This window comes from Lepidothrix coronata, unplaced genomic scaffold, assembly GCF_001604755.1.
Source record: "Lepidothrix coronata isolate B3197 unplaced genomic scaffold, Lepidothrix_coronata-1.0 Scaffold8, whole genome shotgun sequence".
In the NCBI taxonomy this organism is placed as follows: Eukaryota; Metazoa; Chordata; class Aves; order Passeriformes; family Pipridae; genus Lepidothrix; species Lepidothrix coronata.
Window position 1 is genome coordinate 10,845,497 of NW_016690188.1, and position 23,090 is coordinate 10,868,586.

Here is a 23,090-nt window from a genome sequence, read left to right on the forward strand (position 1 = left end):
ACTGAGGGGTGTAAAATGACAGAGCAGTTTGCAGCCTTGGTCCTGGAGTCAAGCTCCTAACTTGTCTCAGGAAGGGGTTCCATTACCTTCCCCAGCATTTCTGCCTGAGCAAGGCCAGGCATTTTGCAGCCATTCTTCTGTGCCTCCTGGCACCCAGCCTGCACCTGGACATTGGTAAGGTTTCATTAGCAGTAACAACATTGTTTGGTAAGCATAATTTGTGACATAAACTTCTGCTATTTCAAAAATTTCATTGGAAATTGGAACGAATTCCCTTCATCAACACAAACCTGTAAATCAAAATGGAATTTTTTCCAATGCTTTTGTTGTTTAAACAGGAACAAATAGAAGTTTTCAACAGCCTGCATCCTACAGGTCAAGCTGCAGCAGTGCTTTTCAGCCTTTTGAAATCTGTGCAATTCCAAAGTAGTTTCCTACAAACTCCTACACAGCACATGTAAGTCTGCTGCTTGTCAGCTTCCCCCTTTGTTAAACTTTTTTGGCTATGTTAAAAGTATTTGGGGGGAATCACTGGATGATATAATCACAGAAATACCCTAAATAGTTTTAAACTACATTTAAAAAAAATTCTGTGCATAACTTAATGCCACCAAAATTATTCCAGAGTTATTAAAACATCAACTTTTAAAAACACAAGAAAAAAGAAGCCTCTTTTAAAAATGGGTTTGTAACAAAAGTGAAAACATTTTTGTTTGAAACTGTCAGACCCAAACATCTTGACCGAATGAACAGAATATTTTTTCCCCAGAAGAAAGAAGTATCAAATATAACAGTTCCTCTGGGAAACTATTATTTTGATTAAATGTCACCTACTGACTACAAAAATGTGCAGGAAAATTTTAAGGCAGCTTGACTGAACACATGATCTCCACACTGGAAGGCATATTAGTCTAATGAGATTGAGGAAGTCGAAAGGCTAACACAAAATATAATTGGCATACCCAGGGCATGCCCCCTTCCTGTAGCCCAGATTAGCTCTCCACTACAGGATACACAGGAATTCATTGTTTTCACGATCAGCTCAAAAGTTGTTGAATTAAAGGATCATGATAGAAGTTCTGCAAGAAAATTTTTCACAAATATTTACAAAACAGAAAGTTAGACTTCAACACATAGTGCTTATCAGGAAATAGTACTCACAGACAGTGCCAGACGAAAGCAATTAAACAAATACATATTGACTGAGACCTATTTTCTTGAGAGAATTTGCTCTTCCCATTTTCTCTGAGGAAGAATTACCAAAATCTCTGCAGACAACACCATATTCTTAAGTTTCAGAAATTGATCCTAGTTCCTCTTTAACACCCCCTTTGCTTTTTGCAAGGATGTTGTGTAGCTTGCATAGCCTACAGCAATGGTCATCTTCATCTTGGAGGAAATAGGGAGCCTGAAGTTCAGGCTAAACAAAGTAAACAAAATCCTTGCAACTCAAGTGTGAGAGCAGGCATTTTTCCATCTTTGTTATGTCCCCTGCTAACTACTATTATTTTTTCTTTTGCAGTCCCCAAGTCTATCTATAAACTCCATCTCCTGTGACCTTGCTCTCCAATAAGCAGAGAGACTCTGAGTGTATCCAGTAAGGCTGCTTTCCCACAGTGATAACTGCTCAGGTACCTTCAAATATCTAATAACCCAGGCTTAATGAGCTGTCACACCCTATTCATGCATAAGCCTGGCTTTTCTACAAATATTCTTCTAGCTCTCTGAACTAGACTCATGTATCTTCCCTTCTTCTTAATTCCTTATTTACAGAACTAATATTCCAATTGCATTTGGTTGCTAGGCTTTGCCATGTCATACAAAAATATGAACATAAGGATGGGGAGAAAAGCAATAGTTTTGCTACCTGTTATGGTCTGGTTTAAAAAACAATTCTTGAAGCTGAGTAGCTTCCCTGGGGACCACGGTTTTCTTTTTTTTTCCTAGGAAAGGACTGCTTTTAAGGTATTCAAATGGCTGTTCTTGGCTGGTAAATAATAAGAAAAAAATCTCCTTATTCTCGATTTAATTTATAGCCAGATCCTACATTAGTGTTTTCTTTTGTGCTAGGAACTGAACCTAGAAGGATACACAAAAATGCCGCTGCTGCTCAGCAGAGAGGTAATTTTAGTCTTGAAATTAAACTATGGCACTACGCATGTAGAAATACTTTGTCAAAGAGGCAAATTAGAGCAAGAGAGTCGTTGGCTGTGTCATCATTTGCAAGCTCAGTGTATTCAGCAGAACTTGAAAGCACAGCTTTCACATTCACAGCAGAGGCTGCTACCACATGGAGTAAAGGAGGAACTGGTACAAGAATGCAGTCCTCACCTTGCAGAGAGACTCACCACAAGAGGGAAGTGCAACAGCAGCAGCTTTTGGTCAGATTGGAGTTCTTTTTGAATGTAGTGGGTTGACCTTGGCTGGACACCAAGTGCCCACCAAGCTTCTCTATCACTCCCCTTCCCAGCTGGACAGGGGAGAGGGAATAAGATGGAAAACACTCACAGGTTGAGATAAGGCAGTTTACTAAAGCAGAAGCGAAAGTTTGCACATGCACAAGCAAAGAGGAAAAAACCAAGGTTTATTCTCTACTTCCCATTAGTAAGGGATGTCCGTCCACTTCCCAGGAAGCAGGGCTTCTGCACACATAATGGTTTCTTAGCAGGCAACCATTGTAAACAATGAATGCCCCCCCTTCCTGCTCCTTTCCTTACCTTTTATATCTGAGTTGACATCATATGGTACAAAATATCCCTTTGGTTAGTTTGGGTCAGCTGGCCTTGTTGTGTCACCTCCCAGGATCTTGCCCTCGACTGGGAAAACGTGCTACAGTGCTGATGCTGTGCTCAGCAGTAGCCAAAAGACTGGTGTGTTATTAGCACTTTTGTAGCTACCAATGCAAAGCACAGCACTGTGAGGGCTGCTATGAGGAAATGAACTCCAGCTCAGCCAGACCCCATACATTGCTGCCGTACCATTCCAGGGCTGGAGAGCAGCGGCTCAGAGCTGACAAACCAGCAAATTCCTGATGCAAGGCTGAATGTTAGGATGCCAGTTCAGACACAGGGTCTCCAGGGCTGTCACTGCCTTCAAGAATTGCCTCTCTGTAAGCAGAGAAATGTGAAGGATTCACATGGAGATCTAGGAAGGCTTATTCAGAAATAGAAATTGTTAAGCTGTCTAAAAACCAGACACCAGTCCTAAGGTGAAACTTAAATAATTGTTTTGTATCTCAGTGCATCAGTCACCACACAGTACAAAGCTGCTTACTTGAAGGAAGCAGAAACCTACCTTGTAAAAGTCTGGGACCTAAATACATTCAGAATGTAATCTGCAAAGTTTCCTCCCTTCATCCAGCTATGTAGCAACAAACTAGTACTAGGAACCTGTGCTGAGACCATTGACAGAATTATTAGTGGGGGAAAAAATGGTCAAAAGCAGGTGCATAGCTTGTATTTTATTGTGTACAGCTGGAAGAGTAGCTCAGAGATGGGATCCATCTTACAAGACATCTTAAATGCACAGATGACAAGTGTATGACTAAACACTTTGTGTAGACATGCCAGGCTCTAGTGATATTTTTATTTCTATTTAACGTCTCTTATCCTTTTTCATTTCCACTCAACTTTTATTTTCTATTTTTATTTCATATTTTTTTCTCAAATGAGATGAGAATAAAGATGAAAAGTTCAAACACCCTCCCTCTGCCCAATACAGACATTTCTACCAGAGATATTCAGAGCTCTTCCTTTCCCACAGATCTTTTTTGTTCATACAGATCTTAAATATGAAACTGTACCTTAGAGCCTTTTAGCCTCTGCCCGAGCTCCAGAGAACACTACTTGGTTTGTGGTTCTCAACGGTAACGTGGGCAGTCCTAATCCTGAGCATCTTTTGTGTTGGCACCTTCCTCCCCGAGCGTCACGAGGTGGCAGCACGACAGAAGGGCTTGCAAGGAGTGCTCTGACATCAGGCAGCCGAAATCTTACATAGCCGTAGGTACGCAGTTCATTTCCACCTTCTATTTGCAGCTTCCATTTCTTTTCCTCAGACCATCTTAGAAAATGAGACAAGAGAGTGTTACAGCACAAAATAGAACCACTTACTTTCCTGTTTATTTGCTTTCAGCAATTTGAGCATTTATAGGATTACATTTTCATACTCCCACCAGCCTCTGCAATGGACAGGTTTCAGCTGGGCAGCCAGCAGAGAAGCCACTTAGAAAACCGTGGTCTGCTTTGACCACTCTAGGGACACAGATTACAAAAATCTCAGCATGTAGCAGAACAGATAAAAGATTGTGAATGGAAAATGGAACTCTGGGGGGAAGCAAATTATTTGTAAATTGTGTGAGCATTGGCAAAGGAAAAAACCATAAGGGATATTTCCATACTTTCAACACTAAACTAGTTGATGTTTTGTTTTGGAAAGGCATTTTTTCATTTAAACCTTGAACAAAAATATTAGGAAGGCTAAAAAAGGAGAGAACATAAAAAAATACCCAGAAACAAATGTCATTTGTTTGGAGTTAATGATTCTTAGAGGGTTATTTGGTTGTTTTTAAACAAAAAAATAATCCTATTCATACAACTTTAGTGAGTAGTTCAGTTCTTTCTGTACATCTAGTAATATAGAGCTTTTCAGTACAAGGAATTTTCCCAAGATGAAATTCCCTGCAGAAACACAAGCTTAGGAATCTTGCTATGGATTTTTTGGTGCTAAAAGTTTCCGACTTTTTAAAAGAACTATCTCTATGCAGACTCATCACATTACAGCTGCTATGAGTGGACAACCTCCACAGTAGGTCATATCTGAGAAGAATTTGTATAAATAAACAGTTGAGTAGTCCAAGTAATATCTGTTACACATATTAATATTGGGGCAAGGAAAGGGAAGAAGTATTTTTCATCTTCCAGGAAACTGGTGTCATTGTAAACAAACATTGTAACCAAAATTAAGACCACCTTTATTAGGTTTATATCTGCTCTAAAATGAATGCTGCTTTAAAAGACCATAATCCCTAAATTATTTTTCCCATAAAAAAGCTGATATTAATTAAAAAAACCTAAAGCTTTTCACATTTTTCTGCAACATTTTGGTCCAAAAATATTCCCAGGAAGAGATTTTCAGATCACTCTTTTGCTTCATAAGTAATATTGCTTATATTGAACCCATTTTATTGGGAATTTTTCTTCTATACATCTTGAAAACCTTATCAGAGAGGTAGATGTTACAGTCTCCATTTCACAGGCTGGAAACAGTGACATTAAGAATTGAACTGATATACCTATGGTCACATTCCCAGACAGTGGTAGAGCCACAAATATTACCTGAGCCTCAAAACCCCAAGTCTGGAAGTCATTAAGAACTCTATTTTAATCTCATTATTTTCTTCCTCCCTGCTTAAAATGATTTGAAACAGGAGAAAAATGGGCCAGTGTTAAAATAACAGCACATTTGAAATTTTTAGCTCCCTCCATTTTTCACCTAGCCTCCAGTTTTCACCCTAGTTTCATTTTGAATCAGATCTGCCTAAATGACTATATTTTTCCCCTGAGACAACAGGAGGAGAGACATTCCTGAGGATGCCAGTTTCAGTCCCCAGTGTCTAAAATATGCATGCACTGCTCTTTGATTCCTGCCACTAAAAGAAAAAAAGTAACATTCATTCTGCAGAGATAGCATTCAAGTTTTAAATAATTAATTTCTGTATATCCTCTCTGAACCAAGTACCTCATTTCTTCCAGGTCCATAGGTGACAGATGGGATAAGTGATTGCCCAGGTTACTGCATTTTATGCAGCTGATTCCTGAGGTCCTGCATCTCCCAAGTAAAGCATATATTGCTGTCACTGCTCTCAAAGGTGCAGGGAAGGTCTGTGGGTATAGAGGAACAGATGAACAAGGGAGATATCAGTAATCTCTCCAGGCTTTCATATCCTACTTGTCCCAGGAATAGCAGAGAAAATCAAAGTGACAAATGTAGTTGGGTGATCAGAGCAAACTGATGTAAGATACAACTAGAGGCATACCTGTGTAGGTAATACAATTAGAATCACAGATCTGTTCACAACAGCACAGTTAACTGGGCCTTGGCCATGTAAAAAATTCCACTTTTAAGTTTGATATGCTTTGCTTACATAATGCAAAATCCAAACAATGTGAATTACTCCAACAAATTCTGATCCAGCAGGTCAGTTAAGCATGTATACTGTTGTGAAGATTTTGTGTAGTCTCTCATGATTTAAACTAAGCTTTTAAATGCTTTTCGGTACTGGAACCAGGAAATTAAGTTCAGGGAAAATCAGAATTCATTTCACAGAGAATTTCTGTCAGAAGAATCACCCAGTTGAAAATAGCAATGATGAAGGGAAGACCTTCAGCTGTGGTTTCCCTGATATGACAGCAGTTAGAACTGTGCTGATCTGAAGGTGATTGTATATCAAGCGTTAGAGAGAAAAGTAGAATTTTGTTAGACCAAGAGATAGCAGCAGAAAACAGACTTTCAGACAGACTCAAAAAATGTTAACAGAAGGGACATCTGGAGGTTACTTAGGCCAACCTTCTGTTTGGAGCAGAGGTTGCACAAAAACCAGACTAACCTAGTCATCTTGAAAACCTCTGAAGACTGAGATCACCTCTGCTCTGTACGTATCTGTCGCACTGCTGCACCATCCTTCTGGTGAAAAAGTTCTTCTGGGCTCCAATCTGAGTTTCTAAGCTCCAAACTTAGGGGCACTGAGTTTTTGTTTTGGTATCTGTACTACCAAGTGTGTGGTTTTACACTCTGAAAATGTCCTTTAACTAATTGTGGGTTGCTATTAGATTCCCCCATTAGGCCCTTTGCCAGATTAAGCAAGTCTGTCTCCCTTAACCCTTCCTGATAGGAGACGTGCCCTAGTCCTCAACAGTCTGAGGAGCCCTTATCCAGATGTGAGACAGATTTCAAGCCAAGTACAATTTGGGAACAATTCATTTATATTTACCTTAATTGTGGTAACTCAGTATTTTATCTGGCTGTAAGACAAACTGCAGTGTCATTGCCATTCTATTTCAGAATGGAAAACATCCACTAGATCTTGTATGGAGCAGAAACAAATAATTCAAAGTCTTGGATCTGCCTTGAGGTGTCTCCAGTAGATATTGTAAAGGCTGAAAGATTTCTCTCTGCCTCATTAATAAAGCTATCATCTAGGCTCAAAATTAAGATAGGCACTGGTTATCCATATAACCAGTATCCATTTTATTTAATTTAGTTCCCTGTGGAAATCAAATGAGATATAATACTCATGCATTTCCTTCCTTTTCAGCCAAACCTAAAGAAATTGCTCCATTCCTTATCTCTCAGCACTAGATAATCCCTGAACTAAATTATTATTTTTTTCTCAAAGATATCTTTGAACTTCCAGTTGTTTCCGTAGCCACTCTAGAACATCTGTACAGCTTTTTCCATCCTGCCCCATCAGCTTACATGATACTAGAAAGGCCATCTCAAAAGAAGAACAAGGGAATTCTGCCTTCATGGTTTGAATGTTTCTTGTTATATCTCCTAAGACTGCGGTAAAATCACTGGTTACTGACAGCTGAAAGGCCAGTGGCCTTTTTGACCTCGAAAACAAGCTGAAAAACCATCAAGAGGTTTCAACTGGTGATCACTCAGCCTGTAAGCAAGGCTCATATCAAACTGAAATTCTTTCTGGTCATTAGATACTTGAAAAGTTGTCAATTTATGTCCAGTCTTCTTCAGCAGAATTCCCACAGTTCCTGTATACATAACCATTCTAACTTGCCTTGCAGAAGAAATGCTACTGCAGTTATTGATCTCAAAATGCACATCATGGTCTTTCCTTGTTTCTTTGGACCGTTTTCCATCAACTCCATTTTATACCATATGAGAGTAGTTTGTAACCAAAATTGCAATCTAAATAAACTGAATATAGAGTTCAATGGTGCCAAAGTCCAGGGTGATTAGATCTTGGGCTTTGATCCAGATGCATCTTGCTGATAAGTAAAGAAAAGAGAATATATCAATCAGCTAGTTACAACAAGTCCTTGGCCTGTATATGGAAGCAGAAGATGAGGAGGAGGAAAAAAGGATATACCGTTTGATAATTGGTAGGTGACAGCATGCTGTGTGTGCAGCCTGGGGAAACAGAGATCCATTCAATCCGCCTCACAACAGACTCAGTAACTTCACTGGCCCACGCACTCTTCCGTCTCAAGCACCCAACATGTTTCATAGCCTCCAGTCATCAGCCTTGGCGCCAACAGATGAATCATATCTCCTGTGAGTGTCCCTGCTGCATAACTTCTTACATCCTCTGCAGTTAGATAGCACTTGCCAATCCCAGATCTCAAAACACTGCATTAATGTGGATGGGATTAAATATCTTGCATGTAGCCATGTGAAATCAACCAGCATTAAGATTAGAGACCATACCTCCTCACCCTCCTTAAGTTTTCTGATCCCTAGGTCACAGCACCTTCCTTCATTATGTGTGCTTAACAGTCAATGGTAAGCACTTGTGATAGGCAGAAGAGTTTTTCCACATTCCAGAAAGGCAGCAGATAATTAACAGGCACATTTATTTTTAGATTTATGTTAAGAGTCAGATAGTAGCAGTTCTCTAGCACTTGGTTAGCCAAGTGATTTCTATTTTCTAGGTTAGTACTCTAATAGACTACCATTCTGGATTTGACCAAGCAGAGGGATATAACCATGGGAGCAATGGTTTCCACCATCTGGTACAGACCTTGTATATCAAGGTCATTGGTATCTCAAGCCATCAGGGATGCCCCTCTTGATTCAGATCAGTCATTCATAAAAGCCTTATTGCCTACTGCCCAGAAGCCTGCTAAATTGGGCCATCTTTAGCCTGGCTCTGGAATAAGATAACCAGCAACATCCACACCCTACCTAAGGGAAAGGGAGGGACAGCACAGTAGGGCACAGTCCCCACAGTACTTGAATGAAGTAAGGATAAAAGACTTAGAAATACCCAGATGCAACCAGGAATCCAGATCATAAAACACATTCATGATGATGAAGAAGCAGGTCTAGGGTCAAGCCAGGAAAATAATCCACAGCTGGGAGACAGAATTAAGTAGGATAAAGATTACTACTATCAGGCCCAATCCTTCCATTACTAGCTAGATCCACAGCAACAAGAAAAATGTAAGGTCAAGCTGAGAATTTGATCTGTAGATCACAATCCAAACTCATGCATCACTACAGTTGCACTGAAAAACAATACTCCTACAAGACAGCTGAGACTAGATGTGAAGCCCAAGCCTGGGCTTAAATGGAGATCCTGGACCTACGGGCAGAGGGTGTGGGTGGCGGCCATGTGGGGTGTGTCAGGGCTGTTAAGGCTATTAGTGTACTTCAGGGCCACAACATAAGTTTCTGTAGTCTTTGTAGAGTGTACTTAGGTGCAAGAACATCACTGCTGCTTGTTGTGACTGCTGTAACTCCTTCTGCACCTCTACTCCAGAATATTTCTGGTATCATAACCCTAGCCTTCAATAGCAAGGACACAGATGAGTTGTGGTCTGCAGCAGCAGGTAGGCATTATTAAGAATTGCTGGTGTAAGGACTCAGTGTGAGGGTCAGTATACAACTTCAGGAACTCCCAAGCTGCAGAACGTACCCAGATGCCTCTTCTGGCATTCCTGACTGAATTCTCTAATCAGGGTATTTCAAACTCTCCTCAAGGATAACTTTGCTGGGTGAGAGCAGAGAACTGGTGTCACAGAACTGTAACTATTTTTTCAGTTCTACCACTCCTGTAGTCACCACAGACTACTCAGAGCTCTGTTACCTTTTACATGGGGGCTTTTTATACAGAAGGGTATATATTCAAAACACCTCTTTGCAGGTTGATGGTTTGACTTCATGATCTTGGAGGTCATATTCAACCTTAACAATGATTCTATGATTGTATGTGTATTGAAGGGGCAGATGACAGTGGTGTGGGACAGATGCATGTAAAGAATTGACTTGGGCTACAAATAAGTTGCAGTCCCAGCCCTGTTCCATGGGTAGGGCCCCTGTGGGATGTGATTCTGTGGTGTTGATACAGCTGAGGAACTCGCCCCCTGAGAAACTACCTGTGGGATGGAAAGGGGCTGTGAAACTCACAGGAGAATTAAGGTAAATACAAACTATTGAGATATCTTGTCCCAATTATGCTGCTCAGTTTAAGCAGTTCAGTACACAAGCTTCAGGAATTAAACATTCCCGTAAGTCTGGCTCCTTCTAGACATTTGTTAGGCTACCTTTCTACTGGGTCTCCTTTCAGTGTTTCTTTCAGGAAGTATTTATTTAAATTGTCAGACCAAAGCATTGCAGCCAATATGGAACCACTTGCTTTTTTTTTTATCTCTCAGCTGGCTTGTTTGGTTTGGATTTCTTCTCTGACAAACAATTTACTTTCCCCAAATAGTGTATTTGAGAAATTCAGATGTGAACTTCAAACCAGTGCTCAAATTGGGGGAAAAACTCAGAAATTTTCAAGTCTTAAAAAATCATTTAAATTACGTTTATCCTTTGAAAATTGCTTTTAAAAGGCCGAAAATGTTTAAGTCAAAGCAAAACATTTTTAACAGGATCAAACTGAATATTTCTGTTTACATTGAGAATTTTTTATTAAAAAAAAACCTTAAAAGTTAGAATTTAGTGTTGAACTTGGCTGTTATTTGTTTGAATGTTTTCATTTTACCCAATTATTTATATAGGTCACGTTATATAATGTCTTTTCCCTGAAGGGAAATCAAGTTTTCGTGGGAAGTGACTTTGCAGGATGAAGTGTTCCATGCTTCCCATGAGGTTAAAAGTTCATTTAATTTTATCCCTTGTCACGTTTACTGTACACACCTTTTGACTTCCTGCTCAAATTGCAAAATGATGCATATAAACAGCATCAAAGCACATAAGAAATGCTAAAAATACGGAGAAAGACTTCTATTAAATAGTTGGTAGGAATGACTTTTTTATCCAGGGTTTGAGGTTGGGTAGAAAGGCAGAAATGTAACTTCTTTCTGCTGATGCTGTTACTGGTTATCCACAGTATCAGGATGCTTTTTAAGTTTGTTGGCCAAGGGATTATCAGTTAGCTAGTCTTCACTGTGCTGAAACCCAGCTAATACAGATGATTAGTGGGAAAATAACTGCAAGAGCCTGTGTATTTGAAACAGAGACAGTGGTTCGGATCCCACTTCTATCCTCACAAGTGTGTAAATCTGAGTTCGTGACACCATGACCTCAAAGATTTACACTTATAAGCAGCTGGTTCCACTGGCAGCTAAAGGTCCAAAATATCTTAGCCATTGCTGTAGTCTGCACATTGAGAAGTACAACCTCTAACAAGAGCCAGAAAACCTCTTCCAGTATTGAAGATACAACTTCATGGCCAGTATTCAGTATCCAGGATATGACAGATCATGGTAGAGGAGAAAGCTGCCAATCTCAGATGCCTTTTTTCAGTATACCTCAGCAATACAAACCTGCAGGATGATACTGCAGGGCATGTACATTGCTAGGGGAATATTTACTCCCTTTTTGACACTTGAAGAAGGACCTGCTCAGCAGATGGGGATGGAGAGGAAGGAGGTTGAGCAAAGAGAAGCCCAGAGTCAGGATGGGCCCATTACTCATATGCAATTATCGTGCAATTATCTACCTATATTTTATAGATACTGTTCAATAGTATCTACCTATTTCAACAAATATTTGTCCTTTCCTCCTCCCCATTACTGACTTTTGGCTTTGCCTCCCCTCCGGGGGGCTGAGAGTGAGCTTAGCAAGCAGTACAAATAAATATGACGGGTGCTAAAATGTAATCCTATCCTGCCAGGCTGTCGGTGCAGGCAAGAGATATTTTTCCCTCTCGCAAAGAGCAGTAGGTCGTTTCTCCCTCAGCTCACCGGAATGCCTCCCCGCGAGGGATGCAGTGCGCAGCAGGCGACCCAGCACGCCGCTGCCCTCAGGACCAGCGCACTTGGTATTTCTTATAATGCAGAAGAAATCACGACGAGTCAGGTTCAGCTCCTGATCTGATCCTTGTCGAGTCAAAGCATCTGTTGAGCGCGACCGGAGGAAGATACAGACCAGGAGCGGGGATCCGCGCCGCTCCCTGGAAGCGGCACATTGATCATTGGCCGCGTGGCCAATTAGCGGCAGGAGCCAGGTCCAGCCCTTGTGTCTGCGCTCTGGTGATCTATCGCCAATAATTACCGACGCACTTAATGCCTAGTTTGGATGGGAATTAATTGGAGGCCGGATAAATAATGCATTAGGGTTTATTCAGCCCCATGTGAAGCGTCTCCCCCGAGCCAGAGCTGGAAGCGGCGAGAAGCGGCGTCTGAGCGGCGGTGGCGGCGATGCGCGGGGCGGCGGCCGGGGCCGGGTGCTGATGCTGCGAGCAGCGCCCAGCCGGGAGCATGCTGAGCCCCAAGATCAGGCAGGCCAGGAGAGGTGAGTGTGCCTACCCCTGCGCCTCGCGTTGTGGGGAGGGAGACCATCTGCCGGCACCGGAAACTTCGCGGCGGTGGCGGAGAGACCCTAGCGCTGCCCGCGGAGTGTCCTCCACCTGGGCTGCAGGGGCTGCCCGGCAGAGCAAGGCTGATACCCCGCTGGCCGAAGCCAGCCCTGGGGAGTGCAGCGGGAATGAATGTTCGGGGAGAATGAAGCGCAGGAGGAGATCCTGTGCTGGTGTTCACCAGCATGGTCTGCAATTTCAGGGCTGATCAGCAGTGACAATTAAAAAAATAGTACTCTGTCCTGGGACTCGACTGAGCCTTTTCATCCCCGTGCTGGTTGCTAATGCTGTGTTTCTAACGCTGAATTCATTATAACAGTTGGAGACAGTTGTGACAAGTTTACCTGCAGCATCTTGGAGAAGCAGTTTCCTGTAGCACCTTATCCTTCCAGGGCTGGAAGCAGGAGGTGGAGATACTCATTCTGTGTGAGCTTGTAGGCAAGACAAAAGGGAGGAAGGAAAACATGCCCTGGGTTTGCAATAGCTGCTTTGAGCAGACCTCTGAGTGTTGTGTGCAGTGTTTGTAAAGCAATTAGCTGTGGCTGGGCACAGCCATTGTCTCCAAGTCAGGTCACCTGCAAGAGATGCTCTGGCAGGGGATGTATTGTGTGATCTTCACCAGTTGCTCGTTTGACATGGCGTTTGTTGATCATTGCTGCCACTCTCAAACTAATAAGAGTCTCAGAGGGATACATTTTCCTGCACATTGGAAGCAGATTAGACTAATGTCATTTAGGAGCTAAAACAAGCACAGTCAGAAGAGTATGCAAAGATTAGGGTATTCTTCAGCCATGCCACCATCATAAAATAGGAAAAGCGTCACTGCTTCTAGCTACTGTGATTCTGAGACGGGTACTTTCAGCCAAATGTCACTTGGCTTCATATATATGAAAGCAGTATTACACGATGAACAGTCCTTAAAATACCAACAGCCCATTAAATAGCTGATAGCATCTTGGAAGGAAGAAGCTTCTTGCCATCTGCAGGTGTCAGGATTGGATATGTACTACCACACCCTCAGTAAAGTCATAAGTACTTATTTCTTAGTTACACAATTTTGTAGAAGTTCATTAAGTCTTTTGTAGATGCTGCCTCTTTGCCATCCCCCTTCTAAGGGGTGCCTAATCTCCTTTTAATACATGTGTTATCCAGCATTCCTGTTTGCTGTTATAGCTCTGATGAGACAAGCTAGATGTCGCTTGTAGAATGGTAAAGGAATTCTGTATCAGAGCAAGGAACACAGGCTTTCAGAACAGCATGCTCGCCATTCTGGCACTCTTCAAATCATCTGGAAGAGACTTAAGTTGAGCATTAACAAATATTGAAATCTAGTTATAGGATTGTAGATACCTATGGGCTACTGATGCTCGGGGGACAAACTGTAGTGTAACTTTGTGACTCAATTTATAGGGGTATATGTCATTCTCTCTGGGTTTGTTCTGTTGGGTTCATTAACTGTGATGAATTTAGAACTTGTGAAAAGAGCTGACATGATGGGTTTTGAAACTTTGAAACTTTTGAAACTACTTTTGCAATGCTGTGGCAAAGCACTGGTAACCTCTGGCAAAGGTTACCAAGTAGGACCTAATCCTGAAAGGTTCTTCTATAGCTCTTGTTCACAGGAACTGTAATCAGGTGGTGCTGAAGATGCTGAATGCTTCTTGAAGGTAAGAGTCCCACCCTGCAAGACTAAGGTGAATGTGAAATGGTAGTTCATGCTCCCTGGTGTCTCAGTTGGGATTGCTAATGAAGGTTCAGGTAATAAATGGTGGATAAGCAAAATATTCAGAAGACTGCAAGAATATACTGTGTACAGTGAGGGCAGGAGATCTGCTGCAAGCTGCTGCATGAGCTTGGCTGACTTCTGAGTAGTGACTGTCAGCTCTGCCATTGAGGACTTAGTTGTGTAAGGGAGGCAGTGTGAGTTCTCTGAGCAGACAGAATGAAGAGAAGGGAAGAGGAAGGATACTCTGGGTACAAGCCTGTGAATTCACTTGAGTGTGACAGAAAGCAGCAGTTAAGCTGAACCTAGGGATGTATTTGTAAAGTCGTTGAGGTTGAAACCCCTCTGTGTGACTAGATAACTCCGCTTCAGGCTGCAAATAGGAATGCTTCACTGACGTCTCTTTTATTTCCAATTCTCTGCTACAAATGTACCTTTAAACCTTCAATTGTGACATCTGATGCTGTCATTTTTGTTTGACTTGTGGATTGTCCTTAAGAAAGCTCTTGGGTTTAAAGACATTCAGCCTTTTGAAAATGTTGAGTCTGGACTTGAGCTTGACATCCAGTGTGTAGTTCTTAATATCTGTGAAAGGTATGGTAGAGAACAAAGATAGTTTGCCTTACTAAAAGTAAATGTCAAGTATAACAGAGTCCTTGCTGTTCCATCAGCAACCTCACATCCGTAACTCAGAAATATGCATATAGAGGTACATTGTGTTTTCATAAGACCTAGGAAGGTGTAAAATCTCACAGATTGAAAATCTTAATGTGTATAAATTGTCCTCTGGAAAATCAATCATCCTGGGTAGGCCTGAATGGATTTTGCATTATTTTTTCGTCTAGTGGTTTATGTACAGCAACTGGAGGAGTACAGGAGCCTGAAATAAGTGACTGCAATGGAAAATATCTATTTTCACATTCTTATTAGGTGATGGAGCATAGAAATACTGCCTTGCAGAGTGGAAGCAAGAAAACTTCCAGTATGGAGAGGAGGGAGAGCAGTTTTCAGACTACATCCTTCAGTCTCAAGGAATGCATTTTTGTTTCATTGCTTTTAAGAGATTTAAAAAATGAAACAAAGCATTTTTTACTTGGTTTGAAAGGGTATACCTTCCCAGTTGTATTTAAATGTGCTAGGAAATGGAAGCTGGACTGAGTAGAAGTTTACGCATTTGTATTTTAATGAGTGATGTGATGGAATTGTCCTCTACAGAAAGCAAGTCTGCTGGCATGATAGATTCTTTACAATAGTCTTGTCTTCAGGACAGTCTGTCTCAGCTGTAGAGGTACTAAGGATAAACCTTCTCTCCTTACTGGGACTTTATATGACTGGGTACCAGTGACCTATTATTTCTGTTTGTGGTATGCTCATACCAATATTACAGTATGTTGAAACTTTTCTTCACAGTCATAAGAATTAAACTTTTGTTTGACTGTTTTAATTAAAATGTAGAGCCTGGAAAAAGTGATAGGAGACATTTTGGCTAGTTAGCCTGCTGCAAATAAGCTGGTAATCTTCACATGCCTGTAGTAGAACAGAGGTATTTCCCTCTCTCTTTTTTCCTCCTCTGAAACTTTTCATAATTCAATTTTAATGAAAAGTGGGCTTTAGCATACTTAATGCGTTTCTAAGGATGGTGTATAGTAATGCTGCCAGGAGGGACTTCAGGGGGTAAAGTACTAGTATAGCCCTCTGGGAGTGAGCACATTTACAATGTAAGCTTCACATGCTTGCAGTGAACACAGCTAGGTTTTAATATTCAGTGCCTTTGCAATGGTGTCATTGTATTTTTAATGAAAGTTCTGTGTCTTTGATTACAGGAGCATGAATACCCTATATTTAGATTGCTTTCTTATGGCAGTAAGGGTACATGATTGCATGATTTCTCTATCAGTTTCTGTCCTAAGAATTTTTATGTTGCTTGGCTAAACTTAATCTTATTTAAAAGAACTAAAGGAGTCTGAAAACAAGATTTGTCTCCTATAAATTCAAAGAAAATTGGTGGCAGGACAGAGGAAATACAACCATATGTACACCTAGGGAGAACTGTCACATAGTACTCAACAGGAATATATGTTCTGAAAGATAATGCCCAACTGACCATACTAAAGACACATATTGGTTGTCCTGTGACAGAACACATATACTCAAGGCAGACAAACAGGTAAGGGATATAGAAGTGTGGGGGGTTATTGGGGATGTGGAATGAACTGGGTATTTGAGCAAGATGAAGAGACAGCCTTATGCAAGAGGAAGGACCATGCAGAACTGGGGTTGGTGTGTGTCGTGGTTTAACCCCAGCCAGCAACCAAGTGCCACATGGCCCCTTGCTCACTCCCCCACCAGCAGAATCAGAGAGACAACTGGAAGAGTAAAAGCTGGAAAACTGTGTTCAGAACAAATCCAAAATGCAGCCATGTAGCCAGAACCAGCACAGTGTCGTAGAAGACTACAGACAGTAATCAGTGAAAATCCAGACTACCTTAATTCTGCAGACTGAAAGCATATTATTTAATACAAATCCAAGTGACAGTCATGTCACAGTAGTATACTTTGTAATCTACATGAGCACTTTAGGGTTAGAAGTGAGCTTTTGAAACAAATCTATTTCTAGTCACTTACTGCACTCTGATTGTGTCATGAAGCAGTCTCAGAATAAACAAACAAAGTAGTATTCCTTTTGGATTAAACTAGGTGGCAAGATAATTTCAGGAGTGCACCTAATGCTCTCCAGCAACTAGTGTGTGTTCCAGTCCATAGGATCAGAATAGAACTAGTCCAAAACAGAGTCCCTTGTAATGCATATGTGGACATTGGTTCCCTGCCATTAATGAACAGATCCACTCCTAATTTAGACATCTTTGAAGTTGTCAGTCACAAGAGTTTGTGTTCAGAACTGATAATTTTATGCTAATCCATTACTTAGGTGGCCAATGATTTACTACCATAGTATCTCAGAGCTTAATAATTCAAAGCATATTTACCTTTGCATGTGCCACATTTCACAGGTAACATTTATTTTCGTGGATTAGGGCAAAACCCTTGGCCACACGCGAAGTCCAAGGCAGAACCAGGACTTCAAACTTGTTTCCCAAAGTGTAGTGTATGGGAAAAAATATTATCCTTCCATCTTATGAAACAGCTTTTCACTGGCCATGTTTTGTTCTTGTAACACATCTGACTCCATAAAAACTCACCGGTTAAGAACAGTCTAGACATATAAATGCAACTTTCAGCTTTATTTCTTGAGTAAATGGAGAGTGTCAGCATAATAGGATGAATATACCAGTATGAAATTGTGGAGGATGCCTCAAGGAACATTTTTTTCTATGCAAGAAACATTGGGTCATCCCTCTAGAGATTTCTTGTATAAAGAAAATGACATTATTAATCACTTCTTCAAGACAGTCTCAATCACAGCAGAAGGCTATCAACCAGTCATGGCTTTTGGGAGTTCTCATCTCTCCTGAGTTTTCCAGGCTCAGGAATAAGCTTTGAAAATTATGATTAATGACACGTAAGGGAATATGAATTAGGCATTTTTAGACCAGTGAAGGTGACCTCTCACTCTATTAGAAGGTTCTGCTTGTTCAAATTTATATTTGGCCTGGCTAGTTAATAATTCTAAATTATCTTCAATGCACTTCAGGTTCCAGGAGTTGGGCCTCATGTAAGAAGAAACCCCAGGACCACAGTAGCAGACACAGGTAACAGGAAAATCAGTACAAGATGCACAGCTGAGATAAGGCTCAGCAAGGAAACAAAACCAGTGGTTAAAGGCGATTTCAATGAGAGACTAAAAGAAATAGTTTGCAACTCTGTTTGTTAAAAGGGACATGGCAGACTGAAGAAATTAGAAACAGTGAAATAAATGCATTTCATGGAGACACGGAGTTAACCAAACAGTTGTGAGTGTACTCAGTCTTCTCTGTTTACCAAGGCATCAGCCCTCGAGCTTCTGGCTGCTCTCCAAGTCCTCAGAGAGAAGGCAATCCTGCTGCCCTGTGCCCAACAGGAGTTCGCTGTCCTGTTTCTATATTCTCCTGGTATTAGGGGGAAACCGGTGGCACCTTTCCCCTTGACTCCTGCAGAGGCCAGCACCGTGCTGCTGGAGCAAGTCCTGGCCCTCAGGGACTGTACAGTGCAGGCAGCTCCTCAGGCTGTATTCCCTTCCAAATGATGCTGAGTGAAAGAGCCCTCCTTTCAGTGGTGAATGAAAGGCAGAGAAGGGCAACTCTCTCATGTGTCTATTCCCCCTCACCAAATCACAGCTTAGCACCTGCAGCCTCTTAGCTCTATGCAGAGGAGCACCAGAGCCTCCACAGCCCCAAGCTGCAGCTCTGCTCTGAGGAGCTGATGCTGTACACAGCTATCCCAGAGCACGTGGGAGGCCAGCACCTTGGCACCTCCTGCTTACCAGGCAAATAATAACACCCAGTTTCTTACTCTTGGAACCAAAGTAAACAGCCCTAAAGCTGTGAACTCCTCCAAACACTTCCTTCAGCCCTTAGAGCCCACCAACATTGCTGGGAGCACACCAGGCTCCAGGGTGGGGAGCAGTCAGTGTGACTAGCTGCAGCTGGCATGGCAGAGCCACCGTTAAGGAGGAGCACCTGTGAGGGGGAGGTTCACTACCCCACATCCTTAAATGAGTGATTCTTTAACGTAGGAGAGGCAATTTCAGGAGCTGTTCTCTGGAAAGGTATGTGGGTAAAAGGCTAGGATGATGTGGTGGTAAGTAGGGTTTGGTTTATGTCTCAGTTTGTGAGCTGGTGGAAGAAGGAGTCTCTGAGACACTAGGGAGGAGGAGGTGGCAGTAGCCCTGGGGCAATGTGAGTCTGGGTTTTATATTTTTGCTTTGGAGTAACTCAGATGAAGCTGGTGAATTGAGTTTAAAATCCTAAGGCAACAGTACAAGGGCTGTGGAGGGAAGCATTGGGTCTGGAGCTGGTGCACTGGTGAATTAACTGCCCTGGAGGCAGTGTGAAGAAATAGGACCAGACTAAAGGTAAAGTGTAGGGGGCAAGTAAACCAGGAGAATCTGGGTCTTCCTTCTCACCATGTGCTGCCTGAGCGAGGTGAATGAAGCAGGGAGTTACTTCTGCTCCTTGGTACCAGACCAGGCTCCTAGCACTGTGCTGCTTTGGTGCAGGGATGCGTGGCAGTGAGCTGCATTATGAGCTCTGTGGTGTAATTTCTTTGTCTCTGTTGTCTTGATACAGAAGGAGTCAAGAAAGTGATGTTTGTGGGATTCCTCCAGAGACAGGTTCAGGATCCCACTCTTATTTTGTGGTATGTCCCATGAAGAAGCACATGATTCGTTCAAAGATGTAGTCTTCCCATTGGTGTAGAGATGCCCCTCTCAAATTGGTTTCATGGTTTGTGCTGGAGTAAGTGCTGCTCTTGGCAATAGCTGCTTCTGTCCTTGCCTGAAGGCTCAGGCAGGCAATCACTCTCCATAGAAAAAGCCCTGAAAAGTTTGCAGGCAGGCACCAGCTTATTAAGCACAGGCAATCTGAATTTGAAATAATGAGCCATGGCCTTACCTCCTGGAGAGGGGAAAGGGCCATGAGAAAGAGCAGTAATTCATCTCTAAGGATAGCTGGACTGTGGGAGGGGAGCACTTGTGGGGAGGGAATTAAATATTAAAAAATTAAAAAGCCATAGGCTCTCTAATTACTTGTAGAATACCACTGAGTGAGTACAGGGTAAAAATGACAGGATTGTGAATAGTGCAGTGGAAGCACTACAAATGGTAGCATCTCTCTCCTGAGAGGACAGTCACCTGCTACTTTTAGTACCTGTATAAATGTATTACTCTTCATTGCAGGATTGCTACCAGAATGACAACTTCTCCTTGCCAGCTTTCCCTTTATATTCATGGTAGTTGATAGGCAAGCATAGCAGTATAAACAGCCTAATTTGTTTTCTCCAGCTCCCTTCAGTGTGAGCAGGAGTAGTTTGAGGTAATGATAAGGGCACACTGTGGTGGGAAGGGGAAGCTCCTTGATGAGGCCATAGTGTGAGCTGTCTGCTCATCTGGAAGAGGAAAGGATCTGTGCCTAGACTCTGCCCAGGCCTGCACATGTTGAAGGTATTTAAAACTAACATGGGGGAGGGAAGCTGCTGCTGACAGTCTTTCTAAATGTGTTCCTTCCACAGGGCTTTTCTTGTGCATCCCTTGTGCCCAAAAAGCAGTAAATTGTTTTTTATGAAGAGCTAAAGAGAGGAGATACACTTTTCAACCATACCAAAAACCTAGCTTCTTGTAATATCCTTCCTCTTAAATGCAGGTGTTAAGAATTGTTATGCTTCAGGTAAAATTGTTACCTGAATTTTGTTTTGTTTTAGAAGGAAGAATTGGGCTGATTACTATCTCTTTAGGTGAACTATAAGCACAGGGCTAATACTCCTTTGCAGACCTCCAGTTTACCCTATTAACCAGTGACATCTTGTCACAAATACTTAGGGGTAAATAATCTGAGTACTTAGATTCAGAGTATGAATTAGTGTAAGAATAAGGATTCCTGATTTTCTTCTGCCTTTGTCCCTCAAATCAACGCTGACAGTGTGGCAACTTGTACGGAGAAGGAAGCAGAATTTGGTTGGAGATTGAAAACAGGTACAAGGATGTTGAAACAGGCACACCTAGCTGTTGATTCAGTGCTATGTCCTGAAAAGTAGGGTAGGAATGAATACCTCCCTCATCTTTGGATGAGGGAAAGAAGAGAAATACAATGTTACGGCTGGATTTTGGAAGTTTACTGTTCAAAGTGGCTGGGTCATTGTATCACTTCATCTTATTGCCCATTCCTGCCTAAAGGCCTTCATAAAGTTTTCTGCACTCTAGATTATTTTTTCAGTCCAGAATAATTTGAGGAAGTGATATCTCATGGAGCATGGTGGACAAAGGTCTTTGGTGCTCATAGCATCAGTATTAGGTATCAGTGATGCTGGCAGGCTCTGCATGTCAGAATAACATGAACCACGTGCTTGGCATGGCACAGACGTTAGTATTTATCAAAACCATGGGTGACTGGGGTGCCTCTGGCTAGTTTGAGTTGTTAACACTGCAGTGAACCTATGTTTGTGCTGCACCTGTACTGCTGTATAGCTGTGGTCTTGATCAAAACTCCAGAGTATTTGATGCTGTACGAGCTCAGGTTACAATCCCAGCTCCAATCTGAATGTTATCATAGTCAGCATATTTTGTTTGCTCCTTAAGCCACTATGGCTGGAAAGGTTATTAAAAATTAATAGTCATACCCATAGGGAGGATTTCAAGGGGCTATTGCTGATTGCAGCGGGAGAACAAAGTATTCATTCAGTTTTCCTTCTGTGACCTGATTTGACTCATTAAAATAACAGGAAGAAAAAAATCTTAGATATTTACTGGAATGGTAGAAAGTTAACTTTTCTTATAGAAAGGTCTCAGCTTGTCAATATAATGTAGGAATGTAAGGCTGGGTGTATCAGCAGAAGGGAAGAACAGAGTGGATGTAGAAAGAAAGGAATAAGACTTCTCTCCTCTGGCAGTAGTGAGCTGTAGAGTTCAGTGTAAATGTCCACAGAACTATGAGAGCTTTGCCAGCAACAGAGATGCCTTCAGCAGTGCTTGTCAGGAAGGCAGTTCTAACCAACCAGATGGAGAAGATTTACAGCATTCAAGAGATTCTGCCAGGGTTCAGTTGGAGTGGAGAGCTGGTGTTTAGGATTGCTGGACAGTTTTGTAGGCCACAGTATGTGACAAGTGCGTGTGCTTTAGAGTGACACACCAAATAGCTGTGACCTAAATGCTGATCTGCCCTCTGAATAGTCTGCAGTGGATCCTGTTGAGAGCACTCAGAGGATGGTGCAGATAAAGGGACCTTAAAATATGGTCTTTTGCTGGGAGCAGTTCTGTACTTGGGCAGCCTATCAATATGGTTTGTAACTCTGTTTTTTCAATAACAAAGGACACAGTGTTGAATTTGGTTACATTGGTTACAGAGTCTACTCATGATCAGCAAGAAGAATAAGAATATGCTTGACTATGCCCCCAGCCCTACGAAAAAAGAATAAAAAAGTAGTAGACTTGAACCTGCTGTCTACTGGTGTAGATTATCATAAATCTGTAATGGAGTGGTCCTCTAGGTTCTGTGTGTCCCTTTCAGTACATAAGAAATAATTGAAGCATGTGAGTATTACTTGAGTGACGAGTGTTCAAGTCATGGAACTTGTAGCTCTCTAACTTTGGCTCAAGAGTACAGAGTATTACGTTGTTGTTCCTTGTCTTCTGCGTTTATATTCATGGACTTCGAGAAAGCTATGCAAAATAGAGTGCTTAAAATATGACCTGCAGCATCCTCTTATTGCTAGGAGGGAGAGGAGACCACTGTTAAAGAAGAAAAAGATGGGAGCATGATAAATGGTTGTGTTCTGATGTATTTTGTACACTCTGTTATGGAGAAGCTGACTCATGCTGCTGCATGAGTTTGGGTTTTTTGCTGTACTGAAATACTGAAAGGCAGGCATAAGAATTGCACCACTCAGTGTGATATTCTCTATTGAGAAGTAAAGAGCCGGTACTTGGGGTGCTAAATGAATGATTTCTTTATTCCTTGTCCTATCACAGATGTGTTTGCTATAGTTTCTCTGAGCTGTTCTGTATGCATTTTTATTCACATTGTACAGATGCAGCCATGCTGCTACTACAGATACACTGGGAGCAGTAAAAGCAGAGATGGGAATGGTGGGGTTTAGCAACCAGGACTTAAACTCTTCAATGAAGAATTTGCACCTTGAATACTATGTCCAGTTCTGGGCCCCTCAGTTTAGGAAGAA

The 23,090-nt window shown here is 41.8% G+C and overlaps 1 protein-coding gene across 2 annotated transcripts in view; it reads left to right on the plus strand.

The window, feature by feature from the left end:
* The first annotated feature begins 12,030 nt into the window (after window positions 1-12,030).
* Window positions 12,031-23,090, plus strand: part of ARHGAP22 (Rho GTPase activating protein 22) — a 149,682-nt gene continuing 138,622 nt past the window's right edge. For both annotated transcript variants that reach the window (XM_017803837.1, XM_017803838.1), the window contains exon 1: window positions 12,031-12,477. In XM_017803837.1, coding sequence (XP_017659326.1) covers window positions 12,444-12,477 — 34 coding nt within the window. In that variant the 5' untranslated portion in view covers window positions 12,031-12,443. The remainder of the gene's footprint in view (window positions 12,478-23,090) is intronic.